Source organism: Ranitomeya imitator, chromosome 3 (assembly GCF_032444005.1).
Source record: "Ranitomeya imitator isolate aRanImi1 chromosome 3, aRanImi1.pri, whole genome shotgun sequence".
Taxonomy (NCBI): Eukaryota; Metazoa; Chordata; class Amphibia; order Anura; family Dendrobatidae; genus Ranitomeya; species Ranitomeya imitator.
Genome location: NC_091284.1, coordinates 31,737,281 through 31,764,266, shown reverse-complemented (window position 1 = coordinate 31,764,266; position 26,986 = coordinate 31,737,281). Strand labels below are relative to the sequence as shown.

The window sequence follows — 26,986 nt, the reverse complement described above, 5'->3', positions numbered from 1 at the left end:
ATGAGCCCCATATATTGCTTCCATACAGAATAATGAGCCCCATATATTGCTTCCATACAGAATAATGAGCCCCATATATTGCTTCCATACAGAATAATGAGCCCCATATATTGCTTCCATACAGAATAATGAGCCCCATATATTGCTCCATACAGAATAATGAGCCCCATATATTGCTCCATACAGAATAGTGAGTCCCATATATTGCTTCCATACACAATAATGAGCCCCATATATTGCTTCCATACAGAATAATGAGCCCCATATATTGCTTCCATACAGAATAATGAGCCACATATATTGCTCCATACAGAATAATGAGCCCCATATAATGCTCCATACAGTATAATGAGCCAAATACATTGCTCCATACAGAATAATGAGCCCCATATAATGCTCCATACAGTATAATGAGCCAAATACATTGCTCCATACAGAATAATGAGACCCATATAATGCTCTATACAGTATAATGAGCCACATATATTGCTCCATACAGAATAAGGAGCCCCAAATATTGCTCTACACAGTATTATGGGCACCACATAGTCCTCCATACAGAATAATGAGCCCCATATATTGCTCCATGCAGAATAATTAACCCCATATAATGCTCCATACAGTATATGATGGACCCCATATAATGATGGTGAGCACCATAGAAAGCTCCAGTATATGATGGGCCCCATATAGTGCTCCAAACAGAATGGACCCATAAGATGCTCTATGTATAATGGGCCCCATATACTGCTCCATATGTAATTGGCCCCAAAAGATGCTCCAATGAACTTAGCCTTAATGCGATTGGCATGGACCTATTGTTACTGAGATACTGGGAAGGCATCAAACAAGTTTCGGACGTGTAAAGTGTCACACGGTCAGGTCTGTGGTGGGGGATAGGTCTTGTTAAGTGTCGTGTCTTTTTGTGTGAAGGGCACTATTGGGGGAATAGTGACCTTGGTTATATCCAAATATAACTGAGGGGAGTAAGTTCTGCATAGTTAAGGGTATTAACCGTGTAGTGTTAATACCTTACTTCCTGGGCTCATGTGGTGTGGCCATGGAAAGCTTTCTAGGACGTGCGGCTTGTCTTTGGCCTGTAACTACGAGCCTTTAGATAGTTAGGTTTATTGTTGAAGGGTCGCCAATGTTGTGGCATCTCCGAGTTTTTGTTACGTTATAATTTAATAAGACTGCTGTGATCATTTTACCCAAGTCGCAAGCAGTCATGTGTTTTATTTACATACAAGGAGGTGTTATTGGCTAAGGAATAAGTAAACGACCAAACTCCTCTTAACTTGTCATGTACTAAGGAAATAAGAAGGGTTGTGCCCAGTACTGTGTGTTACAATAAACTTTTGCTTGTTGAAACGAACTGCGTGTTCCCTGAGTTATGTGCGCTGGCTGCAGAAGATAGATGCCGGGAGAAAGCGGAGGCCTGCGGCCTACACGTGATTGTGATGCTCCCCACACTTGATAGCACACTGGGACCGGGACATGGTTTTCCTATAAAGTGTCAAGGCGTTATGGCGCAGCAGCTCGTTCAAGGCTACAGCCCTCACTCACTTTAAAAAAAATATTTAAGTTAAAAAAAAAATTACCAGAATTTTTACAAACAGAGGAAACTACAGAAGCTGCAACATCCTTCAGAACATCAATACAACTCAATCTGGAAGACAATATGCTTAACCACATCTCAGCCAGGCAACACAAAACAGATTCACAGCATTTAGTGCAATATATTATTCACATGATAATTTAATCATTTGATCAAACACTCAACAGGATAAACACTGGAAGGGAAAGCTGCTGGAGGAACAGACAGCGAGGTCCACGTCCCGTAAGAGCAAAATAATACAGGAATAACGAAAGAAAGGCAAGCAAAACCAGAAGATGCCCACATGCCAGCTCCATAGGATTCAGAATGATAACAACCATCGGAAAATTATTACAGTGAAAAAAGATTAGTATTTTCTTCAAATTATGGCAGAGATCTTGGAAAAATGTGAAAACAGGGTGCCCTACCATATTTGTGATCACGTTTTGATTATCTTGTCCTTTTTTCTCAGCTACAAAGTGAAAATCTATTAACAAGCAAATCTGCACGTAACAAGAAATAAGGCTATATTCACACTTTGCGGTTTTTACCGCGGAACCGCCGCGATTTTGATGCTGCGGGTCCGCAGCAGTTTCCATAGCGTTTACAGTAACATGTAAACCCTATGGAAACCGCAAACCGCTGTGCACATGCTGCGGGAAAAACCGCGCGGGAACGCAGCGGTTTACAACCCGCAGCATGTCACTTCTTTGTGCAGAATCGCTGCGATTCTGCACCCATAGGAATACATTGAACCGCTTACTTCCCGCATGGGGCTGTGCCCACGTTGCGGGAAGTAAGCGGATAATGTGCGGTTCCTACCCGGGGTGGAGGAGAGGAGACTCTCCTCCAGGCCCTGGGAACCATATTTGGGGTTAAAAAATAAAAAATCATGTTATACTCACCCTCTGAAGTCTTCAGCGCTACACGCGGCCGTCCGGTCAGAGTTGCTGTGCGACCAGGACCTGCGGTGACGTCGCGGTCACATGACCGTGACGTCACGAAGGGTCCTTCTCGCACAGCATCTTTGGAACCGGACCGCCGGGTGCAGCGTCGAGGAGATCGGGACGTCAGAGGGTGAGTATAACCAATTTTTATTATTTTTAACATTACTATTGATACTGCATATTGCTGCATATGCAGCATCAATAGTATAGGCGGAAACCCGCAGCGGAAAACGCGGAACAAACCGCGATAAATCTGCAGGGAGAACCGCAGTTGTTTTGCCCTGCAGATTTATCAAATCCGCTGCGGGAGAACCCGCAGAAGGACAACGCAAAGTGTGAACATAGCCTAAAGCTGAACACGTTGTCGATCTCCGAAATTGACGCCAAAACAAAATATATTGTCATACCTGAAATGGCCAGAATTGTCCACTGAATCAGTCTCTAGATGCAGTAGTTATCACTGAGCGGCCGTTTCTGTCCGTTTTTGGTATGTCAAGAATGGGAGCTTTAGTTGATTGGTGAGGGTGAATACTACATCTTTATTTCAGTTTAGACCCCTTAAAAACATTTGTAGTATCATAGACAACCCCTTAAAAAAATAAACCTTTGTCCTCCTCTGTGAAGACCTCGGCACACTGCAGGCCTATGGTATTCAACAGGGCCAAGGAGAGGTGACTATCTGCACTTCTTAGGGGGTCTTTGGACATATAATTACAGTTCCCGGGGGTGCAATTTTTGTGAGGGGAGATTTAGGAGCTCTATAATTCATGGGTCTGGGTGTGTGTTTAAATAAATACTGCTCCCATTATACCTAAATATAGGGTCAGGTGGGTCTTACATTTTTCACTTGTTTAGGGGAGAGGGGTAACTAAAGCCAACTGTTCCAAACTTGCCCCATTTTTTTTAAAACAGTCCTGGAAATTTCGCAAGGTCCCAGGGGGTTACAATCCATCCATAAAGGTAGGAATTAAAACACGCCGGAATAGTCAACACCAATGTTGGTAACTATAGGTAGAGCCTAGGGTTGGTTTTAATTTTTGGGCGTGATGATAAGGGGTCTTTTGAACTACTAGTAATTTAACAATTCTATGGGTATGTCCTTTATAAATAGTCAGAGAATAAAGAATATTTGTACGAAGCTCCGCTTTTCAGATTCTTTACTGATGTCCCTTTTTAAAAAATTGACATGTATGCCAATCCCTGGGGGGGGGTTAAGCCCCCACCTCCTGGGTATTTTGGAAGACTTTTTTTTTTGCTTATATAGGAAACATATATAGTTTCTAGATCTAAAATACATAACGGCAACTGATCTGAAAGCAGCGACAGTTTTACATGAGCTCAACCAAACATCATGACAGTAAAAAGCAAAAAAAACAAAACAAAAACAAATCGGCCCCTGTGAGTTGAGGGGGTCCGTGAAGGCTTCTAAATTGGCCCTAAATTCGCTTGACAGCTGTTGACGCCACAAACACTTCCTCTAAGTGTTATGAAAATTGTTTTGCATATATTCTAAATATAGTTTTTAGGAATGAATTGAGAGCGGCGAAGAGATGCACTTACTGCTTAGTGAACTCATAAAACACCCTCCATTAAGACCTAAATAGCTGTAAGGAGGCAGTAAATGAGCGTCATAAGCCAGCAAATGCTTTATATGAAATACTTTATGTTCAGTCGCTGTTGGACTGACGCACGCATAAAAAAAAATTAAAATAAAAAAAACCTCCCAAAAGACGACCGTTGTATAGTGAACGAGGCCAACAGCTGGCATATTCACTGGCACGTGAAGAGGTCACACGGGACGTTCACCACTAAATCTGCTTTTCCTATTGACATAGCAATGATCATCAATCTGTAGCTGATTGAAGCTTCGCGCGGGCACGGTCCCCCAGGTACGCAGGGCCGGAAGCTATATGAACTCAGTGTTTTTATCTCCTATTCAAATGTGGAGATGATGCCAACGCTAGTGAAGACACTACATAGGATAGATTCTAGCAGAGGGGAAAACAACAACTTTAGTTAAAATTCGCAGGAACATGAGGATCGCAAAGCAATGTTTGGACTGGCCGTCGTTTTACACGACCAAAGCGTGACAACTGCATAGAAGTACATGCTGTCATACTCAGGTCAGAGGAGCCAACGGCCAATCCGAGCGTTACGCAACGATCCTCGTCAGAGTTATATTACGCTACTTTCACACTTCCGTCTTCTACAAGATGCCACAATGCGTCGTTCTGTGTAAAAAAACGCATCCTGCAAAGTTGCCCGCAGGATGCGTTTTTTGCACATAGACTTTTATTACCGACGCATCGCGACGTATGGACACACGTTCCATACGTCGTGCACTGGATGCGTCGGCATTTGGCGGCCGTCGTATCGAAAAAACGTTCAAGGGAACTTTTCTTGTACGTCGGGTCATGCATTTTAAACTGCGCATGCGCGGCTGGAACTCCGCCCCCTCCTCCCTGGGACTTCACAATGGGCAGCGGAGGCGTTGAAACACTGCGTCCGCTGCCCACGTTGTGCTAAAAGAACTTCAACGTCCGTCGGTACGTTGCGCCGATGCTTAGCGACGGCCGCATACCGACGGAAGTCTGAAAGAAGCCTTAAATGCATGTATTTGGCACTAATAATCATTTTTTCAATTGGGTTTCATTAAAAATGTTGCTCTGTTTGTCTTCTATAGTCTCTGTATTGCGCTGTCTATTGCTGGTTGCAGAATAAGTAAATTGGGAATCCGTCAGCGAGGTCATTCTGATGGGGGATTTTATAGCTCTGATCTGTTTTTTTTTTTTTTCTGAGCTCTTCTCACCTGATTTATGACCACAGACCACATCAAAGTTGGAAATACAGTGAAACAAAGACCCTGGAAAAAGCCAAATGGTGCCAAATTTGTAATGACCCCACTGGCAAAAACGATTTTTAGCCCCAAATACATGCATCTGAGTAAAAGAAAATACCCTTTAAATAAAGTGTCCATCTTGCACGTAACAATCATAAAGCACTTAGCTCTTTCACAACCAACAAGGCCATTATGCCTCAAAAGTGTTTCCAGATATTGACATTTATGCCATATTTGTAGGCCCAGCTTCTCTCATGATTCCTATGGACCTTAGTGGAGTACGAACAACCTGTCCTCTCCTTCTCCATGTCACAGTTTCTGTTTGGTGGCAAAATATTTAGAATTGAGGGTCCTCAGTGGTTGATACCTTTTAATGGCTAACTGAAAAGATAACAAATTGCAAGCTTTCGAGACTACACAGGTCTCTTCATCAGGCAAGACTAAAACAAATTCTGAAGAATCACATATTTATGCACAACATGGCATAGAAAAAAAAAAAAAGGAAAAAACATGGATAAGACAGGTGACATGAAGCAGAATTACCATGGGTGATAAACAGTGGCGACCAGTATTGCAGATTAGTCCTATACCGGTCAAATATACAGTGGGGAAAATAAGTACCGTATATGTTACACTGCTGATTTTGCAAGTTTTCCCACCTACAAAGAATGGAGAGGTCTGTAATTTTTATCGTAGGTACATTGTTATAGACAATCTAAAAATAAAATCAGAAAATCACATTGTAGGATCTTTACATAATTAAATTGCATTTTATTGCATGTAATAAGTATTTGATCACCGACCAACCAGCAGGAATTCTGACTCTCACAGACCTGTTAGTTTTTCTGTAAGAAGCCTCCTACTCTGCACTTATTACCTGTATAAAAGACACTTGTTCACACAATTACACTCCAACCTCTCCACCATGGCCAAGACCAAAGGGCTATCTAAGGACACCAGGGACAAAATTGTAGACCTGAACAAGGCTGGGATGGGCTACAGGACAATAGGCAAGCAGCTTGGTTAGAAGGCAACTGTTAGCGCAATTATTAGAAAATGGAAGAAACAAGATGACTGAATCTTCCTTGGTCTGGGGCTCCATGCAAGATCTCACCTTGTGGGTTAAGGATGATTCTGAGAAAGGTCAGAAATCAGCCCAGAACTACATGGGAGGACCTGGTCAATGACCTGAAGAGAGCTGGGACCACAGTCACAAACATTAACATTAGTAACACACTATGCCCTCATGGATTAAAATCCTGCAGGGCACGCAAGGTTCCCCTGCTCACACCAGCACATGTCCAGGCCTGTTTGAAATTCGCCAATGACCATCTGGATGATCCAGAGGAGGCATGGGAGAAAGTAATGTGGTCAGATGAGACCAAAATAGAACTTTTTGGTATCAACTCCACCCACCGTGTTTGAATGAAGAAAGAGGATGAGTACAACCCCAATAACACTGTGCCAACCGTGAAGTATGGTGGGGGAAACATCATACTTTGGGGGTGTTTTTTGAAAAGGTGACAGGACAACTGCAGCGTATTGAAGGGAGTATAGATGGGGATATGTATCATGAGATTTTGGCCAACAACCTCCTTCCCTCAGTAAAAGCATTGAAGATGGTTCGTAGCTGGGTTTCCAGTATGACAATGACCCAAAACACACAGTCTGCGCAAGTAAGGAGTGGCTCCGTAAGAAGCATTTCAAGGTCCTGGAGTGGCCTTGCAAGTCTCCAGACCCGAACCCAATAGAAAATCTTTGGAGGGAGAGGAAACTCAATGTGGCCCAGTGACAGCCCCGAAACCTGTAAGATCAGGAGAAGATCTGTATGGACGAGTGGGACAAAATCCCTGCTGCAGTGTGTACAAACCTGGTCAAGATCTACAGGAAACGTCTGACCTCTGTAATTGCAAACAAAGGTTTCTGAACCAAATATTAAAGTTGTGTTTCTATTGTTTCAAATCATTTTTACTTATTATTGCAATAAAATGCAAATTAATGTCAAAATCATACAATGTAATTTTATGGATTTTCTCTCTCTTTCTCTCACAAACCATGCGCAGTACATAGAGCCTGATCCAGCTAAAAAAACGGATCCGGTGCATCAGTTTGCATCTGTTTTTTCACTATGTACACCGGATCCGTTTTTTAGCAAATTTGCAGGATTGTGCCTGAAACCAAAAACCTGATGTGTGAAAGTAGCCTAACTCTCTCTTCGACAACCTACAATCTGGCTTCCATCCCCACCATTCCACTGAGACTGCCATGACCAAAATTACTAACGACTTACTTACAGCCAAAGCTAACAGACAATTCTCTATACTCCTCCTCCTCCTAGACCTGTCCTCTACCTTCGACACATTTGACCACTGCCTCCTACTACAGATCCTTTCTTCTTTTGGTGTCAAAGACCTCGCCCTATCTTGGATCTCCTCGTACCTTACCAACCGCACATTTAGCGTTTCCTACTCCCATACTACCTCTTCATCTCGCCCCCTCTCTGTTGGAGTCCCCCAAGGCTCTGTCCTAGGACCCTTCCTCTTCTCAATCTATACACTCGGCCTGGGACAACTCATAAGGTCCTATCGCTTCCAGTACCATCTATATGCCGATGACACTCAGATCTACCTCTCTGGCCCAGATGTCACCTCTCTGCTCTCTAGAATCCCAGAGTGTCTATCGGCCATATCCTCCTTTTCCTCTCGCTTCCTCAAGCTCAATGTGGACAAATCTGAACTCATTATCTTTCCTCCATCACGCATATCTTCCCTACCTGATCTATCTATAAAAATAAATGAAATCACACTTTCCCCGGTCCCCAAAATCCGCTGCCTCGGAGTAACCCTTGACTCTGCCCTGTCCTTCAAACCGCACATCCAAGCTCTCGCCACCTCCTGCAGCTCAAAAATATTTACAGAATCCGTCCTTTCCTCAACCCACACTCTACCAAAATGCTTGTGCATGCCCTAATCATCTCCCGCCTCGACTACTGCAACATACTCCTCTGTGGCCTACCTTCTAACAATCTCGCACCCCTCCAGTCCATTCTTAACTCTGCTGCCCGGCTAATTAATCTCTCTCCTCGCTACACTCCTGCTTCACCTCTTTGCAAATCCCTTCACTGGCTCCCAATTTCCCAGCGTATCCAGTTTAAACTACTAACACTGACCTACAAAGCCATCCATAATCTTTCTCCTCTGTATATTTCCACACTAATCTCTCAATATCTTCCCTCACGTAATCTCCGTTCCTCTCAAGACCTCCTCCTCTCCTCTACGCTTATTCGCTCCTCACTCAATCGCCTCCAAGACTTCTCTCGAATATCACCCATCCTCTGGAATTCAGTGCCCAAACACATCTGGTTATCCACTACTTCTGGATCCTTCAAAAGAAACCTGAAAACCCACCTTTTCAAGGAAGCTTACAGCCTGTAAAGACCACACGGCCACCTCAACACCATTGGAGCTACTGCAACGCTCGACAAACTGTCTCCTTCCCCATAATCCTGTAGAATGTAAACCCAAGGGCAGGGTCCTCGCCCCTCTGTACAGTCTGTCATTGTTAGTTTTGTTTACTGTAAGTGATGTTTGTATTTTGATGTAACCCCTTCTCATGTACAGCACCATGGAATTAATGGTGCTATATAAATAATAATAATAATAATAACAACTGTTCATCTCTTGCAATGAGGTCTCTTCACATGACCACTGCAGCCTGCTATTTTTAGGCTGTGTTTACACAGGGGATTTCGAAGCAGATACACTCCAAGTACACATAAAATAATGCTCCAATTACACTTTGAATACTCTTCTTATTGATTTCAATGAAAAATCCACTTCGCTGTTCATAGTTTCGTTATTTGCACGTCTTTTTCAACTGGATTCTGCAAGGAACCCACCTGAAAAAGAGCTGCAAAACCACAACAAAATGAACATAATGCAAAGCAACGTCAAAATGACATTTCTCTGCACATGGTCTGTCTTACCAGGGCTGTGGAGTCGGAGTCGATTTTTGTGGAGTAGGAGTCGGTGTCAAGAAAATTGATGAGTCGGAGTAGGAGGCTTGCCTTACCGACTCTACAGCCCTGGCAGGGCTGTGGAGTCGGAATTGTGGAGTCAGAGTCGGAGCCCATTTTGGTGGAGTCAGAGTTGGTGTCATGGAAATTGAGGAGTCAGAGACGGAAGTTTGGCCGAATCCACAGCCTTGTGTCTTACGTCACTTCTTTTAGCTGCTTCAGGGTTCAGAAACCTTGAAGTGGTTTTCATTTTTTGGCTGGATTACATAGGAAGCCGCATGATCAATATATATGAAAGTACAACAAAGACGAGCAGCGGTCGCTGCAAAATTAACTACGGTAATAAGAGGCCGTCGAAGATGCTTAAGGAAAAGTTGACCGACATTTTACTGAAGAAATTTTACCCTGGAAAAGCTTAAGGAACTTCTTAAAAACGTCATGTGCATATAATCTAAGATTTCCATCACGCTATGTTTTTTGTTTTTTTAACAGAATTTTTTAAGAAATGTCTAAGAAAAAAAACAACATATGCAATTTTTGAAGACTAAAAAAAGGGATTCCAAGAATCGTTTGTTTTGGCTTACAGCAAACATTTTGGAAAAACACAGCAGTTTTTTACGTCGTTTTTTTGAGCCATAGCAGCAGACCCTTGTGCAGTGCTTGCTTTCATGGCTAGCACTCGAGAACTTGCATACTCGGCAATTCTCGGGATTACTAGGCTGCCTGTGACGTCATGATCTCGCATCGCGATGCATGTTATAACTTCCATAAGATGCGCTCCGCATGCAAGCATTCGTTGTACTGCCATGATCCGTATGAATTAAATGGCTGGCCTGGCATTATTTTGCTGTTGATTATTCTTGTGTGCTTCAGCAACAGAAATCTAATATATAAAGCTGAATGTGTGTGTGTATGTGTATGTATGTCCGGGATTGGCATCTGCACCGTCGCAGCTACAGCCACAAAATTTTGCAAAGTCACACGTCTGGACCCCGAGAGCGTCATAGGCTATGTTGTGAGGTGAAATTTTAACCCCGCGCTTTCCAATTCACCAAACAATTTTGCCCCTATCTACATAATGGGGAAAAGTGAAAGGAAAAGTGTTGGAGGCAAATTGACAGCTGCCAGATGTGAACAAGGGGGACTTAAAGAATGAGAGCGATGGCGCCAAAGAGTATATACCGTACAGTTGCTAAGGTGAGGCCCCGACATGGGATACTCACCACACACGGGGATATGAACACACACACAAAATGCGCCAAACACTACCACGTGCTTGAACACGTATTACCCTCAGCACACATTTCACCACACATACACCAACCTCGCCACATAAAAGTCGAAACACAAAAGTCACCGCTCAAAACTCGCCACGCGCAAAACTCGCCACATGCAAAAACTAAGCTCACGCAAAACTCGCCACAAGTGCAAAACTCACCTCACGGAAAACTCGCCACATGCAAAACTTGCACACACGGAAAAATTGCCACATGCAAAATAGTTGCAGCACATGCAAAAGTTGCCTCACACAAAACTTGCACATACTCAAAAGGCACCACACTTAAAACTCGCCACGCGCAAAACTTGCTGAACACAACTTGCCACACTAACCTGTCACATGCAACTCGACACACAAAAAGTTGCTACACGCGTGTCGCCACACAAAACTCATCTCACAAAAGTCGCTACATGCATGTCGCCACACGCAACTCAACACACACAACTTGACAAACGAAACTTGCCCTAAAACACACACAAGTCTGGTATTATCTTTCAAAAATAAAAATCTGATTAATAAGCAGACAAACTACAAGAGCAACAAATGTACCATATAGGAAATACGGCAGCTGTCAGTCACATGACCTGTCTATTATGTGTATGTGTGAGCTAATATATACTGCCAGGGGGAGGGCTTCTGTTGTGAATTCTGTGGCAGAGTTCACTCCTGTGGTCACAAGTGGTACTTCGGCTGATTCTCTCTGGGAGCTTCCGTTTGTGGAGGAAATTGGTACTGCAGCTTCTGAGTTTCCTCCCTCAGGTGATCTGGTGAGGTCGTTAGCTGCTTCTCTACTTAACTCCACCTGATGCTTTGATCCATGCTTCCTGTCAATGTTCCAGTGTTGGACTTGTGTTTCTCTGGATCATTCCTGTGGCCTGCTGCTCTGCATAGCTAAGTGCTTCTTTGCTATTTGTTGCTATTTTTTCTGTCCAGCTTGTCTATTTGTTTTGCTGGAAGCTCTGGGACGCAAAGGGTGTACCTCCGTGCCGTTAGTTCGGTACGGAGGGTCTTTTTGCCCCCTTTGCGTGGCTTTCTTTAGGGTTTTGTGTGGACCGCAAAGTTATCTTTCTTATCCTCGTTCTGTCTAGAATATCGGGCCTCACTTTGCTGAATCTATTTCATCCCTACGTTTGTCTTTTCATCTTACTCACAGTCATTATATGTGGGGGGCTGCCTTTTCCTTTGGGGTATTTCTCTGAGGCAAGGTAGGCTTATTTTTCTATCTTCAGGCTAGTTAGTTTCTCAGGCTGTGCCGAGTTGCATAGGGAGCGTTAGGCGCAATCCACAGCTGCCTCTAGTTGTGTTTGGAGAGGATCAGGAATTGCGGTCTACAGAGTTTCCACGTCTCAGAGCTCGTTCAATTATTTTGGGTTATTGTCAGATCACTGTATGTGCTCTGATCGCTATGTACATTGTGTTACTGAATTGCCTATCATAACAGTACAGGAAGCCAAAAGTACTAATGATTCTCAATAGAGGGAAAAAAGAAGTTCTGAGACCATTTTTTTTTCCTTTGCACTGTGATTTGTCTTTTTTTTCCCCTAGACATTTGGGTGGTTCAGGACACAGGTGTTACAATGGACATTAAAGGTCTGTCTTCATGTGTAGATCAGCTCACGGCAAGAGTTCAAGATATTCAAAATTTTGTGGTTCAGAATTCTTTGTTAGAACCGAGAATTCCTATTCCAGATTTGTTTTTTGGAGATAGAACTAAATTTCTGAGTTTCAAGAATAATTGTAAACTGTTTCTGGCTTTGAAACCTCGCTCCTCTGGTGACCCAGCGCAACAGGTTAGGATCGTCATTTCTTTTTTGCGTGGCGACCCTCAGGACTGGGCATTTTCTCTTGCGTCAGGAGATCCTGCATTGAGTGATATCGATGCGTTTTTCCTGGCGCTTGGATTGCTGTACGATGAGCCTAATTCAGTAGATCAGGCAGAAAAAAAATTTGCTGGCTCTTTGTCAGGCTCAGGATGAGATAGAGCTATATTGCCAGAAATTTAGAAAATGGTCCGTGCTCACTCAATGGAATGAATCTGCGCTTGCAGCCATTTTCAGAAAGGGTCTCTCTGAAGCCATTAAGGATGTCATGGTGGGATTTCCTATGCCCGCTGGTTTGAATGAGTCTATGTCTTTGGCCATTCAGATCGGTCGACGCTTGCGTGAGCGTAAATCTGTGTACCATTTGGCGGTATTATCTGAGATTAAACCTGAGCCTATGCAGTGCGATAGGACTATGACCAGAGTTGAACGGCAAGAACACAGACGTCTGAATGGGCTGTGTTTCTACTGTGGTGATTTCACTCATGCTATCTCTGATTGTCCTAAGCGCACTAAGCGGTTCGCTAGGTCTGCCGCCATTGGTACTGTACAGTCAAAATTTCTTCTGTCCGTTACCTTGATATGCTCCTTGTCGTCGTATTCTGTCATGGCGTTTGTGGATTCAGGCGCTGCCCTGAATTTGATGGACTTGGATTATGCTAAACGTTGTGGGTTTTTATTGGAGCTCTTGCAGTGTCCTATTCCATTGAGAGGAATTGATGCTACACCTTTGGCCAAGAATAAGCCTCAATACTGGACCCAGCTGACCATGTGCATGGCTCCTGCACATCAGGAGGTTATTCGCTTTCTGGTGTTGCATAATCTGCATGATGTGGTCGTGTTGGGGTTGCCATGGCTACAAGCCCACAATCCAGTATTGGATTGGAATTCCATGTTGGTGTCCAGCTGGGGTTGTCAGGGGGTACATGGTGATGTTCCATTTCTGTCAATTTCGTCATCCACCCCTTCTGAGGTTCCAGAGTTCTTGTCTGATTACCGGGATGTATTTGATGAGCCCAAGTCCAATGCCCTGCCTCCGCATAGGGATTGTGATTGTGCTATCAATTTGATTCCTGGTAGTAAATTCCCAAAAGGTCGACTGTTTAATTTATCCGTGCCTGAGCACACCGCTATGCGCAGTTATGTGAAGGAATCCCTGGAGAAGGGGCATATTCGCCCGTCGTCGTCTCCATTGGGAGCAGGGTTCTTTTTTGTGGCCAAGAAGGATGGTTCGCTGAGACCGTGTATAGATTACCGCCTTCTTAATAAGATCACTGTTAAATTTCAATACCCCTTGCCATTGTTATCTGATTTGTTTGCTCGGATTAAGGGGGCTAGTTGGTTCACTAAGATAGATCTTCGTGGTGCGTATAATCTGGTGAGAATCAGGCAAGGCGATGAATGGAAAACTGCATTTAATACGCCCGAGGGTCATTTTGAGTATCTAGTGATGCCGTTCTGACTTGCCAATGCTCCATCAGTTTTTCAATCCTTTATGCATGACATCTTCCGTGAGTTCCTGGATAAATTCCTGATTGTGTACTTGGATGACATTTTGATCTTCTCGGATGATTGGGAGTCTCATGTGAAGCAGGTCAGAACGGTTTTTCAGGTCCTGCGTGCTAATTCTTTGTTTGTGAAGGGATCAAAGTGTCTCTTTGGTGTGCAGAAGGTTTCATTGTTGGGGTTCATCTTTTCCCCTTCTACTATCGAGATGGATCCGGTTAAGGTCCAAGCCATCCATGATTGGACTCAGCCGACATCTCTGAAAAGTCTGCAAAAGTTCCTGGGCTTTGCTAATTTTTATCGTCGCTTCATCTGCAATTTTTCTAGTGTTGCCAAACCATTGACCGATTTGACCAAGAAGGGTGCTGATTTGGTCAATTGGTCTTCTGCTGCTGTGGAAGCTTTTCAAGAGTTGAAGCGTCGTTTTTCTTCTGCCCCTGTGTTGTGTCAACCAGATGTTTCTCTTCCGTTCCAGGTCGAGGTTGATGCTTCTGAGATTGGAGCAGGGGCTGTTTTGTCACAGAGAGGTTCTGGTTGCTCAGTGATGAAACCATGCGCTTTCTTTTCCACGAAGTTTTCGCCTGCTGAGCGAAATTATGATGTGGGCAACCGAGAGTTGCTGGCCATGAAGTGGGCATTCGAGGAGTGGCGTCATTGGCATGAAGGAGCTAAGCATCGCGTGGTGGTATTGACTGATCATAAGAACTTGACTTATCTCGAGTCTGCCAAGCGCTTGAATCCTAGACAAGCTCGTTGGTCGTTGTTTTTTGCCCGTTTTGACTTTGTGATTTCGTACCTTCCGGGCTCTAAAAATGTGAAGGCGGATGCTCTCTCTAGGAGTTTTGTGCCCGACTCTCCGGGTTTATCTGAGCCGGCGGGTATCCTCAAGGAAGGAGTAATTGTGTCTGCCATCTCCCCTGATTTGCGGCGGGTGCTGCAAAAATTTCAGGCTAATAAACCTGATCGTTGCCCAGCGGAGAAACTGTTTGTCCCTGATAGGTGGACGAATAGAGTTATCTCTGAACTTCATTGTTCGGTGTTGGCTGGTCATCCTGGAATCTTTGGTACCAGAGAGTTAGTGGCTAGATCCTTTTGGTGGCCCTCTCTGTCGCGGGATGTGCGTACTTTTGTGCAGTCCTGTGGGATTTGTGCTTGGGCTAAGCCCTGCTGTTCTCGTGCCAGTGGGTTGCTTTTGCCCTTGCCGGTCCCGAAGAGGCCTTGGACACATATCTCTATGGATTTTATTTCTGACCTTCCCGTTTCTCAAAAGATGTCAGTCATTTGGGTGGTCTGTGATCGCTTTTCTAAGATGGTCCATCTGGTACCCTTGTCTAAATTGCCTTCCTCTTCTGATTTGGTGCCTTTGTTCTTCCAGCATGTGGTTCGTTTGCATGGCATTCCAGAGAATATTGTTTCTGACAGAGGTTCCCAGTTTGTTTCGAGGTTTTGGCGAGCCTTTTGTGGTAGGATGGGCATTGACTTGTCTTTTTCCTCGGCTTTCCATCCTCAGACTAATGGCCAGACCGAACGAACCAATCAGACCTTGGAAACATATCTGAGATGCTTTGTTTCTGCTGATCAGGATGACTGGGTGTCCTTTTTGCCTTTGGCTGAGTTCGCCCTTAATAATCGGGCCAGCTCGGCTACCTTGGTTTCGCCGTTTTTCTGCAATTCTGGGTTCCATCCTCGTTTCTCTTCAGGACAGGTTGAGTCTTAAGACTGTCCTGGTGTGGATACTGTGGTGGACAGGTTGCAGCAGATTTGGACTCAGGTAGTGGACAATTTGACCTTGTCCCAGGAGAAGGCTCAACTTTTCGCTAATCGCAGACGCCGTGTGGATCCCCGACTTCGTGTTGGGGATCTGGTTTGGTTATCTTCTCGTCATATTCCTATGAAGGTTTCCTCTCCTAAGTTTAAACCTCGTTTTATTGGTCCGTATAGGATTTCTGAGGTTCTTAATCCTGTGTCTTTTCGTCTGACCCTTCCAGATTCTTTTTCCATACATAACGTATTCCATAGGTCATTGTTGCGGAGATACGTGGCACCTATGGTCCCATCTGTTGAGCCTCCTGCCCCGGTTTTGGTGGAGGGGAAATTGGAGTATATTGTGGAGAAGATTTTGGATTCTCGTGTTTCAAGACGGAAACTCCAGTATCTGGTTAAATGGAAGGGTTATGCTCAGGAAGATAATTCCTGGGTTTTTGCCTCTGATGTCCATGCTCCCGATCTTGTTCGTGCCTTTCATGTGGCTCATCCTGGTCGGCCTGGGGGCTCTGGTGAGGGTTCGGTGACCCCTCCTCAAGGGGGGGTACTGTTGTGAATTCTGTGGCAGAGTTCACTCCTGTGGTCACAAGTGGTACTTCGGCTGATTCTCTCTGGGAGCTTCCGTTTGTGGAGGAAATTGGTACTGCAGCTTCTGAGTTTCCTCCCTCAGGTGATCTGGTGAGGTCGTTAGCTGCTTCTCTACTTAACTCCACCTGATGCTTTGATCCATTCTTCCTGTCAATGTTCCAGTGTTGGACTTGTGTTTCTCTGGATCATTCCTGTGGCCTGCTGCTCTGCATAGCTAAGTGCTTCTTTGCTATTTGTTGCTATTTTTTCTGTCCAGCTTGTCTATTTGTTTTGCTGGAAGCTCTGGGACGCAAAGGGTGTACCTCCGTGCCGTTAGTTCGGTACGGAGGGTCTTTTTGCCCCCTTTGCGTGGTTTTCTTTAGGGTTTTGTGTGGACCGCAAAGTTATCTTTCCTATCCTCGTTCTGTCTAGAATATCGGGCCTCACTTTGCTGAATCTATTTCATCCCTACGTTTGTCTTTTCATCTTACTCACAGTCATTATATGTGGGGGGCTGCCTTTTCCTTTGGGGTATTTCTCTGAGGCAAGGTAGGCTTATTTTTCTATCTTCAGGCTAGTTAGTTTCTCAGGCTGTGCCGAGTTGCATAGGGAGCGTTAGGCGCAATCCACAGCTGCCTCTAGTTGTGTTTGGAGAGGATCAGGAATTGCGGTCTACAGAGTTTCCACGTCTCAGAGCTCGTTCTATTATTTTGGGTTATTGTCAGATCACTGTATGTGCTCTGATCGCTATGTACATTGTGTTACTGAATTGCCTATCATAACAGGCTTCCTGTTGGCTAGGGATTTATCAGGCTGCCAATTTAGCTTACAAATACTGAGGTAAAAATACTGAGCAAATAATGTGTGAACGAGGTCTAATACAGGAGAGATGAGACACAGGTATAGACTATATACAGTAGCAGATAACCTACAGGTATATACTATATACAGGAGATGACATACAGGTATATGCTATATATAGAAGATGACATACAGGTATGTACTATATACAGGAGGAGATGACACACAGATATATACTATATACAGGGGAGATGACACACAGATATATACTATATACAGGGGAGATGACACAGGTATATACTATATACAGGAGATGACATACTGGTATATACTATATATAGGAGATGACATACAGGTATATACTATATATAGGAGGAGATGACATACAGGTATATACTATCTACAGGGGAGATGACACACAGCAGGTATATACTATATACAGGGGAGATGACATACAGGTATATACTATATACAGGAGATGACATACAGGTGTATACTATATATAAGGGAGATGACAAACATGTATATACTGAGGTGAAAATGAGAGGTGTGAGGTGAAAATGAGAGGTGTGAGGTGAAAATGAAAAGGTGTGAGTGCAAAATGAGAGGAGTGAGGGAAAATAGTGGACTGATCGGAAAATGACAGATGTGAGGTCGAAATGACAAGTGTTAGGGATAAATGAGAGGAGTGAGGGAGAAAATGAGAGGTGTGAGGGAGAAAATGAGAGATGTGAGGGGGAAAATGAGAGGTGTGATGGGAAAATAAGAGAAGTGAGGTGCTATAACTAACCACAGATATTTACTATGCCCAGGCAACGCCGGGCTCTTCAGCTAGTCTCTCATAAAAATACATGAAAAGGTATGAATTTCAGTTTAAAAATGTTGGTGTAAAATTTGCAATAAATACACAACGTGAGAACCAAGGCCTAGCCTAGTCTAACCTACAAATTATGTTAACTTGGAGGCATTTTAAGGTTTTGTTCTTTGTGTTTTTAATTGAAAGAAAAAGAAAAATTGGGGTTGATTAATAAATTTTTTTAAATTACAAAAAAAAGTCTGGCGAAACTATCAAGCGTGAACATATGCACGGACTTCTACCATTAATTCTCATTGGATAGCTATATCTTTTTTGGAAGACTAGCTGTGGCGGCTTACTGGTTAATTATCCAGCCTAATGCAAGAGAAATTCATGTGTCGGCTTTCATTAAATGACAAAAGGAAACGTACCAAGGCGAATATACAGCAGCTATTCCACAATGTCACATGTACAGAGATAACCTTTGGAACAATAAAAATCTGCATGAGGAGATGCCATGATAAATGGCTGCTGCTCGTACTTCATTGGAGTGACGGAAAACAAAGGGTTACAGAATACATAAAAAAAAAAAAAGAGGAATAAATCTAAAACTCCAAGCTTTTAGTAAGATCTATCTCTAATAGGTTTTTCTCGTGATCTGGGGACAGACATCTCTTCACAGAATGTGTCAAACCCCTGCAGGCTCTCTGACAGATTTAAATGGTTATTAGCCTCTATCTACTTGGTGCATGCTAAAAATATCAGAAAAATCCAAAAACGGCAGCGACATCGAGTCATCGCGCAAGAATCAAATACAAAAAAAAAAAATGTAATACAAATTTGACTCTCCTTAGTAGCTTATTGCAAGGCTAACCCATAATTAAGCCGCATTTTGTATCCAAGGCAAGGCCCTGGCCAGAAGAGACTACACAGGAATCGTGACATTATCAAAGGCAAGCATAGGCAATGCGGGACACGTTTTCGTGGCTGGAGCGGCGTTTCACCAAAATGTCTAATCTCAGCTGCCTGTATTGAATTTAACTCATGAAGTTCTGGGTTATTTAATCAAAGATATAACTATAACATTTGTAATTAGCACGTGATGTGGAAAAAATCCTTTGCAAATTTCCAAGGGAAGCATCATTCAGAAGTCCTTTTTTTTTTAAAATTTTAGCACACAACAATAATCCAAGGGTAAGCTTATACCAAAAAATTGGTCCAAAAATGAACATTTCTACGTTGTTTTTTTTTTTTTTCAGGTCAAACGGTGTCCAAGAAAAAAAATAAAATAATGGAGAAATGAGCAGCCTTAAAGACCAGAATGGGCTTGTGTTCTGTCCATGAAAAACACGGCGAGAACGCATACGTCAACCTGGACGCCTAAATAAGGCCTAAATCCGATACTGATCCTTAGATTTCTCAATATTAACACAATAAAAATTTAGGATCCAACTCACAGGATTGTGATGGTGGGAGCGCTGCAGTTTTTTTGTTTATCTGGGTCAAGGCTCAATGTGTGAGGGTCCCAGCGCCAGATATGTAACAAGTCCCCCCCCAGCTACCATGTGTCATCTGTAATAATGGCGACTGTATTCCAGGGCTCAGGTGCAACTACTGCCTCTGTATCCTCAATTGCTAAGTTCATCTATCTGGGAACTGCATGTATGCTAGAAAAAAAAACTGATAAAAAAAGTCACATGGTTGTATCTTCGCTGGTCTCTTTGTGTTCCCTGTTCTGCATCCTCCAGACATTTCACAATGGACGTGACTGCTCTGTCAATCTTAACTTACAATCTATGGCAGGAAGGGGAAAAAAAAAAAAGTCTCTCTATAAATAGAGCGGTGGCTCCTTGCTGTTGGCATAGTGAAAAGAAGTTAAATAGTGAGTGGTGGTCATTAATCATTGCTCCTCGTTTTCATAATTGTGGTCGGGATGGGGGGGGGGATTAACGATGTGCACATATAGTATTTGCACAAGCACATTATGCAAATGTGAAATCGAGCAAATCAGTAAGTAGCTAAGGGCGTCCGATGTGTACGGCTGTGAGAACAATGGGATCCTTGAAAAAGAAAAAAAAGAAATAGATTAAAAATATTGGAATTTTATATTATTGGTTTGCCATTTGATGTAGGACTGTATTGTAGCAAATAAACATAAAAGCAGCACCCACAGATATCTATGAGGCCATGGTGGATCTATACAGGTCTCCGATTTCCCGGAGTGTGCCCTTCCTTTATCCTACAGGCATAGCTTGTCATTGGTAGCACAGCTAAGGGCTGCCATAGACATTAGACTAAATTTGTCCAAACTAGCTGCTATTGATTGTATCGGCCGACAGTCTAATGTGTATGGGGCCTACAGAGTATTCTACTAATAGACTACATCGAGGAGAGAGCCTGTTGAATTTGAGCTGTCCGAATCCACTGATGAGCAGGACCGTTTGGCCATCCAATGTGATTGAGGGTCTTCAGACTCTCCCCCGACAAAATATCTGCCTACGGCACCACAGTACTGCGCAGAAGGCCACTCTCTGATGTGCATGACATTTGAAGGCTCACATACACACAGAGAAAAGTTGGCTGAATCCCCTGATTTCAGAAAAGACGATCAACCATCTAATGTGTATGGGGGTCTCCTCACTCGCCCCAGACAAAATGTCAGAAGGATTTATCCTTTCGATCCTCTTGTTCGACCATGAGATATTCAGATATTCAGCCACCAGAGGGGTCTGGAGGGTAGTAGCATAATTTTATCAAAATCTGCATCAGGTGACCCAAGTATAGTCTTGGTCTACTCCTATGTGCCAAACGGACCATTTAGGCTGCAGGGATTGGGTGCAACTGAAACCTATGCATCCACTATAGTTACCCCCCTGCTGGAGGGACAGAGGTGTCTGGCAGCGGCTTACTCCTCTCTTTTCATTGAAACACGTGGACGCCAAATATTCTTCTGCAATGGGGAGTCAGCTAACGTCTATCCAAGGCCTCATTCAGACGTCCGTGCTTCTTCAAGTATGGAAAAAAGTGTCCTAGTTTCATCAGTGATTTTTATGTATGAAAAAAAAAATAAACTGCGAAGTTTCTTTTATTCATTCCTTTGTTAATCACAGACAGCGCACAGATTGTCTGCAATCCCAGGGCTGTCCTTGATCAAAATCACTCATAGAAGTCAATAGGTCTGTGAAAATCAACAACACAAGGTCTGCCAAATCACATGTCAACATATCCATAGAATACATTGGGTACATAGTCTATCAAAAAGCAAAAATAGAACACAATAGAAACACATCATAGAAATATGAAAAACAAAAATAGAACACATATGTGAAAAATGGACGTCTGAATGAGGCTAAGGTACATGGGCACCTTATTCTCGGGTTACACACAACATGCAGACTATTGTCATATAATGCCCAACTTTGATTTTTCACAGTTTTTAATAAGATTTGACTGTTTCTTACGCGGTACGGATCTGATAGGGAAGCACATGGAGGACCTGTGCATGCTGACTGTATGGCCCCTCCAGCTTGGTGGTATGACATGGTGGCTGCCCCTTGTCATGTTATCCAGGGGTGTCAAACTGCATTCCTCGAGAGCTGCAAACAGGTCATGTTTTCAGGATTTCCTTGTACTGCACAGGTGATAATTTAATCACCTACACACATAATGATTGCAGCACCTTGTGCAATGCTAAGGAAATCTTGAAAACACGCATGGTTTGAGGCCCTCGAGGAATGCAGTTTGACACCCCTGATGTTATCTGTCCTAAATCCATAAATAAGGATTAGATTTACACCAGTAGACAGTTAAGATAGATTTAGGTTTTATTCCAAGCGTTTTTTGGTCCGCACAGTAATTTCTTAATGTAATATAACGCTATAAACTTGCTTCTCTTTGTTTCCAAGTTGATTTATGTGCACATATGTTGCACATTAATATAATGAGCTATCAGGGTGACTTACAACATGTGCTTAATATGCAAGACCCTCAAGAAGCGCAAAACTCAATCTGCAGACGAGAAATCCAAAGTGCCATATGAATGCATAAATTACCCTTGACGAGGGCAATCTGCGGCGTGCACGTGTTTACATGTCACAACGCCGATGAGCTGTATATACAAGGATATATCCTGGAATCGGCTTTACCTTGCGACTTACTTAAAACTCTATTCAGCCATTTTTGGTGATATTTGATTGTGGACGAGAACCAATATTTCCAACACTATAGGAATCATCATCACCAAGCAACAATCATGCAGCATTGTAGGCATCACCGAGCCAGGCATTACTGAGCCACCACCATGCTGCACTTTAAGTATTAATGAGCCACCACCATGCTTCACTGTATGCATCATCAAGCCACCACCATGCTTCTGATGAAGATGGATGACAGTCCCCTGTGAAAAAGGTCACTGCAGTCATACTGGATTTGCAGCTCAGACATAGTCACTAAAAAAGGGACTGAGTTGCAGTTCCAGGTACAGCCACTACAGAAGGGGCAGCGATGTACATGGCAAGCAATGAAGGTAACGAAGTACCACGAGTCACTCTCCCATGGCCTATTCAAGGGGAAATTCATTAATATCAGAATCCTGGAAAACCTCCTTTTAAAGCTATGAATGCTCGTTCATGTTTCTCGTTTTAGGCCCATTTTCCATTATCCCCACAAAGCCTTAAATCCTATTTATTTGTCATGTATTCCTATAAACAGTTAATGGTCTAAGCAGCCCAGATTAGATATTATACCGCCCTTTTTTTTTTAGGACACCACCTGCCACTTCCTGGTCTGTCATTAGATGACCCATAAGAATTTGAGTATCCAATATATTCCCATGTACAAAAGCAATGAACATGGCAGGATCAATAAACCTAAATCTGTAATCTAAAGCAATTTTTTGAGGAGTGTCAACCATTCAGAGCCGGACCCCCCCTCTTATAAAGTCCATGTGCCCTATAGTCAGGATGGTTATCAGCTGACTGCTTTGGGTCCATTAATCAGTAGCGATCAAATTTTATTAGCTATGACTGGCTATACGTTTTCACTGCAGTGGCCTCTGCAGGATACATGAGGCATTACATGCCGGACGTTCAACTTAATGGCCAACCAGGATGGGCCAGGTCTGCCATGGCGTCTCACACTTTAGACAATCCCTTTAACTGTGTGAATACGGTCTTATAGAAAAACTGCCCATGAGTCCCCCATAAAAAGGAAGAGGGCAAAATGAGAGCTCAATGCCAGGAGGGAACTAACAGTAGAGCGATCCCCCTTTTAGTGATTGTCGACATTACCAAGCCCTAGTATTTGTCCCCTGCTCCTCAATATCTACGATCCCCTCCCTTGCTAACATTATAAATCTGGTAGCTCTGCCTTAAAAAAGGGGAGGAAGCTAACCTGGGGCCCGGCCTGCTCTCCGTGGACCCTGTTGCAGTCGCTATGCCCTGGCAGTTCTCTCTCTCTGTGACAGAAGGAGGAAATACAACAAAAATGTACAGATCTATATAATATTATCATCCTACTCATTTTTAGGACGACTTGCATTAACCACCCCCCCCAAAAAAAATAATTTCTATATATTTTTTTTTAATTATGTGTCAAAAATTCTGAGAAGCCCCTGAACGGACTGCGGCTACCCGTCAGCCATCACCAGCCGCTCTCCAAGGCCTATCTCCTGCAATGCGTTATGGCGGCTTCAGCTGCAGGTGACAGATGTAAAAAAAAAAAAAAGCCAGACCTCAAGATTTAAATGGGGGAGGAGGGGGGGGGGCAGAATCTTGAAAATTCTGAACCCTTCCTCTTGTCTGATCCATGGAGGGGTGATGGTTGGGATTAATTTTACAACCCCCACTTAAGTCTTCGGCGCAGTACAGGCAGATGATTATTTAAGGGCTACAATTGTATGTGCCAGGGGAACGAAGGCTCAAAAAAAACAAAATTCACACATCCACCCTACAATATACGGTGCATAGTGTTTTTTTTTTTAATTTTCCTTCCTTTCGGATTCTCTGGTGTAAATGCAATAGATTGAGGGCTCACGTCTAACAAGCATTTTTTTTTTAAACGTTACAATAGTTTTGATTTATATATATATATATATATACATACATATATACACACACGTACATACATATAAGCTTTCCTATATCATCCATGCCTTACTATATCATATATATATATATATATATATATACACACACACACACATACATACATACGTACAAACACACACGTACAAGCACTTTTTTTTTTTTTACTTTGTCTAAATGCAGCGTGAATTTATTTCCCTTGGCCATTTCAACTTTAAACCTTTAATACAGTGTGACAATGATAAATCAAGCGAGAAAATATTTTTTTGTAAATTTCACAGACTACTTCAGGTTTATACAGATGTGGGGAAAACATATACACAAATGCATGTATATCAATGTATATATATATATACACACGCAGGTATGTATGGATACATATGCGTGTGTGCATGTATATATATATATATATATATACATATATATATATATATACACACACACACGTAGATATATATATATTATACACACACATACGATTTCCTATATAAGAACATCTCCCATCCTCCCTCCCATACACACGATAGATGACATATATGTATCCGCCCCTGCCCTATATCCAGTACTGTAGATACATGTATACAGGTGTCGGTCACATGTACAGCAGCACAATATCCCGGCCGCCGTCTGACTGCAGCCACTGAGACGAATCCTATGTTGCGCCCTGAACGACGACCACTGACATCCAATCCAATCCAATCTACACTCCGATCCATATCGAGCCTCTGAAAATCGGCTACAGATCGAGCAGTGCCGACTTTGTCACCTGACTGTTTTTTGTGTTTTTTTTAACATAGGACTGCAGATAAACCAGACCAACTCAGCTCTGCATCATCTGTGCCGCTAGTGTTAGGCTATATTCACACTTTGCGGATTTTGCTGCGGATCCGCAGCGGATTTGACCGCTGCGGATCTGCAGCAGTTTCCCATGAGTTTACAGAACAATGTAAACCTATAGGAAACAAAAAACGCAGTGCACATGCTGCGGAAAAAAACGCGCGGAAACGCTGCGGATTACATTCCGCAGCATGTCACTTCTTTTCTGCGGATTTTCACCTGCTCCAATAGAAAACTGCAGATGAAACTCCGCAGAAGAAACCGCAGTAAAAACCGCGATAAATCTGCAGTAAAAACCGCGACGGGTTTTCACTGCGGATTTTGGAATTCTGCTGCGGAAAAATCCGCAGTGGAATCTGCAAAGTGTGAACATAGCCTAAATGATTACCGAGCGTTTTTCTCTTCGGCAGTAATAACCGTCTGACGGAGGGGATGGATGGGGAGAAGGGGAGGGGGATTTTTGTCTTTTCTGTAATTAGCTGCCATCCTGTACCGATCAGCTGGAAGGAATAAGGGGGGTATAGCGTAAGGTTGCTCACCATTTACGATGCTTTGGAACAAGAAGACGGCCAGTATCCACATGCTCCTGTCAAATCCTCACCGCTCCAGGCTCAGCCTCTTTCAGCTCTCGATTTTCGTTATTTCTCCCAGCAGAAATGTTCCAAGCTCCTGCAGATCAGGGGGGCTGATCGTCCTCTAAACCTGGTGATAGAGGCTCCGTGGACGGATATTTTTAGGTCCAGAGATAGATGGATGGTCTGGCCCGGCTGTAGGATACAGGGAGGATAACGGCTGCTACAGGAGAAGGGAGGCGGGTGCTTTAAACCCAGGTGTGTTCTTCACATGCAAAAGAAACAGCACCAGGCTCAGGTCCACAGGTGAAAAATCCTTAAATGCAAGCACAAGACCATCCCTGCGTGCAATAATGTCTGTATGTAAAAAATACAAAAAAAAAATAAAAAAAAATAAAAATAAAAAAGGGGGGAAAAAAAAAATGTAAATCAACCCTCAGACATAACCTTCAACCACCAGATCCAGGCAGCAGGCAGACAAGCAAGCGCATCTTTCCTCTTCTTCAGCTATAATCAGATTGATCCCTCTGCCTCTGTGCAGAAGAGGAGAGCGTTAACCCTTTCATGGGTCTCCCTCTCTGTCAACGTGCAGCTTCTAAGCAACCGAGCGAATCCATAGAGAGGACCAAATAAAAACCCCAGAAAGACCAGCGCGCTTCGTGAACTTTCGGCAAAAGCGGCGGTGCTGGTGCGACAGCGGCAGTCCTGCGAGTGCAGGTTTTTTTTTTTTTTCCTACCCAACCCCTGCTCCATTTTTATTGGTGCGACAAGCTGCAGGTTTTTTTTTTTTTCGATTCCCTATATCTGAATGGATGTCACTTCATAAACCTGGTCCGCTAATCATTTCCAATATTTAAATATTTTTTTTTATTATTTAGTTGAATTTTATGTATTTTCTATAACTGAAATGCAGAACAGATGTACTTCTAACAATAATAAAAAAAAGATAAATATATATATCGTATATATTTATTTATTTTTTTCCCTTCATTTTTCAAATTTTAGCCAAATAAATAGTTATTGTATATGACATTGACTACATAAAACTGACTTTTCTTCCATTTTGTAATTATCATCACAGATCTTTTTACGGTAATATGGCGATTTTATTTATTCATTTTTAGATACCAAAGGCAATGCCAGTTTTAAAATTACATATTTAGATTTTAATTGTTGTCCTGTTAGTATTGTTTTTCATCATGTTTTCTTCTGAAATTTTTCCAAAAACTAGGGGAACGACGTTGTAATTTTGTAAAATGTACATGTTAATAAGCCTCTATGTGCACCGTGTCACAGCACGGGTTAGAACGCACAGAAGAAGCACCAGACTTTTTATTAAGCATTGATTTTTTTTTTTTTTATTTTTTTTTTTTATTTACAATGATATTCCCCAGGAGGCATGTGATTGGCTGAGCTCAGAGGCAGTATTTGTTTTTTTCGGCTGTTAATTTTTCAGTCTGGTAATGTGTTTTGTCATGTGTCTCAGAGCATCAGTGTTTCTATTTTGTGACTGATTTATTTACCATCCTAAGATTTCAGAATAAGAGCGTATCAACCCGCTTT

At 42.9% G+C, this 26,986-nt stretch overlaps 1 protein-coding gene across 2 annotated transcripts in view; it reads right to left on the bottom strand.

Moving 5' to 3' along the window:
- The window catches only part of DSCAM (DS cell adhesion molecule), a 570,150-nt gene extending 544,035 nt beyond the window's left edge, over positions 1-26,115 (bottom strand). Inside the window, exon 1 of one of the 2 annotated variants that reach the window (XM_069760714.1) lies at positions 25,391-26,115. In XM_069760714.1, coding sequence (XP_069616815.1) covers positions 25,391-25,433 — 43 coding nt within the window. In that variant the 5' untranslated portion in view covers positions 25,434-26,115. The remainder of the gene's footprint in view (positions 1-25,390) is intronic. The other variant, XM_069760715.1, reaches the window with a different exon arrangement.
- Positions 26,116-26,986: the final 871 nt, after the last annotated feature.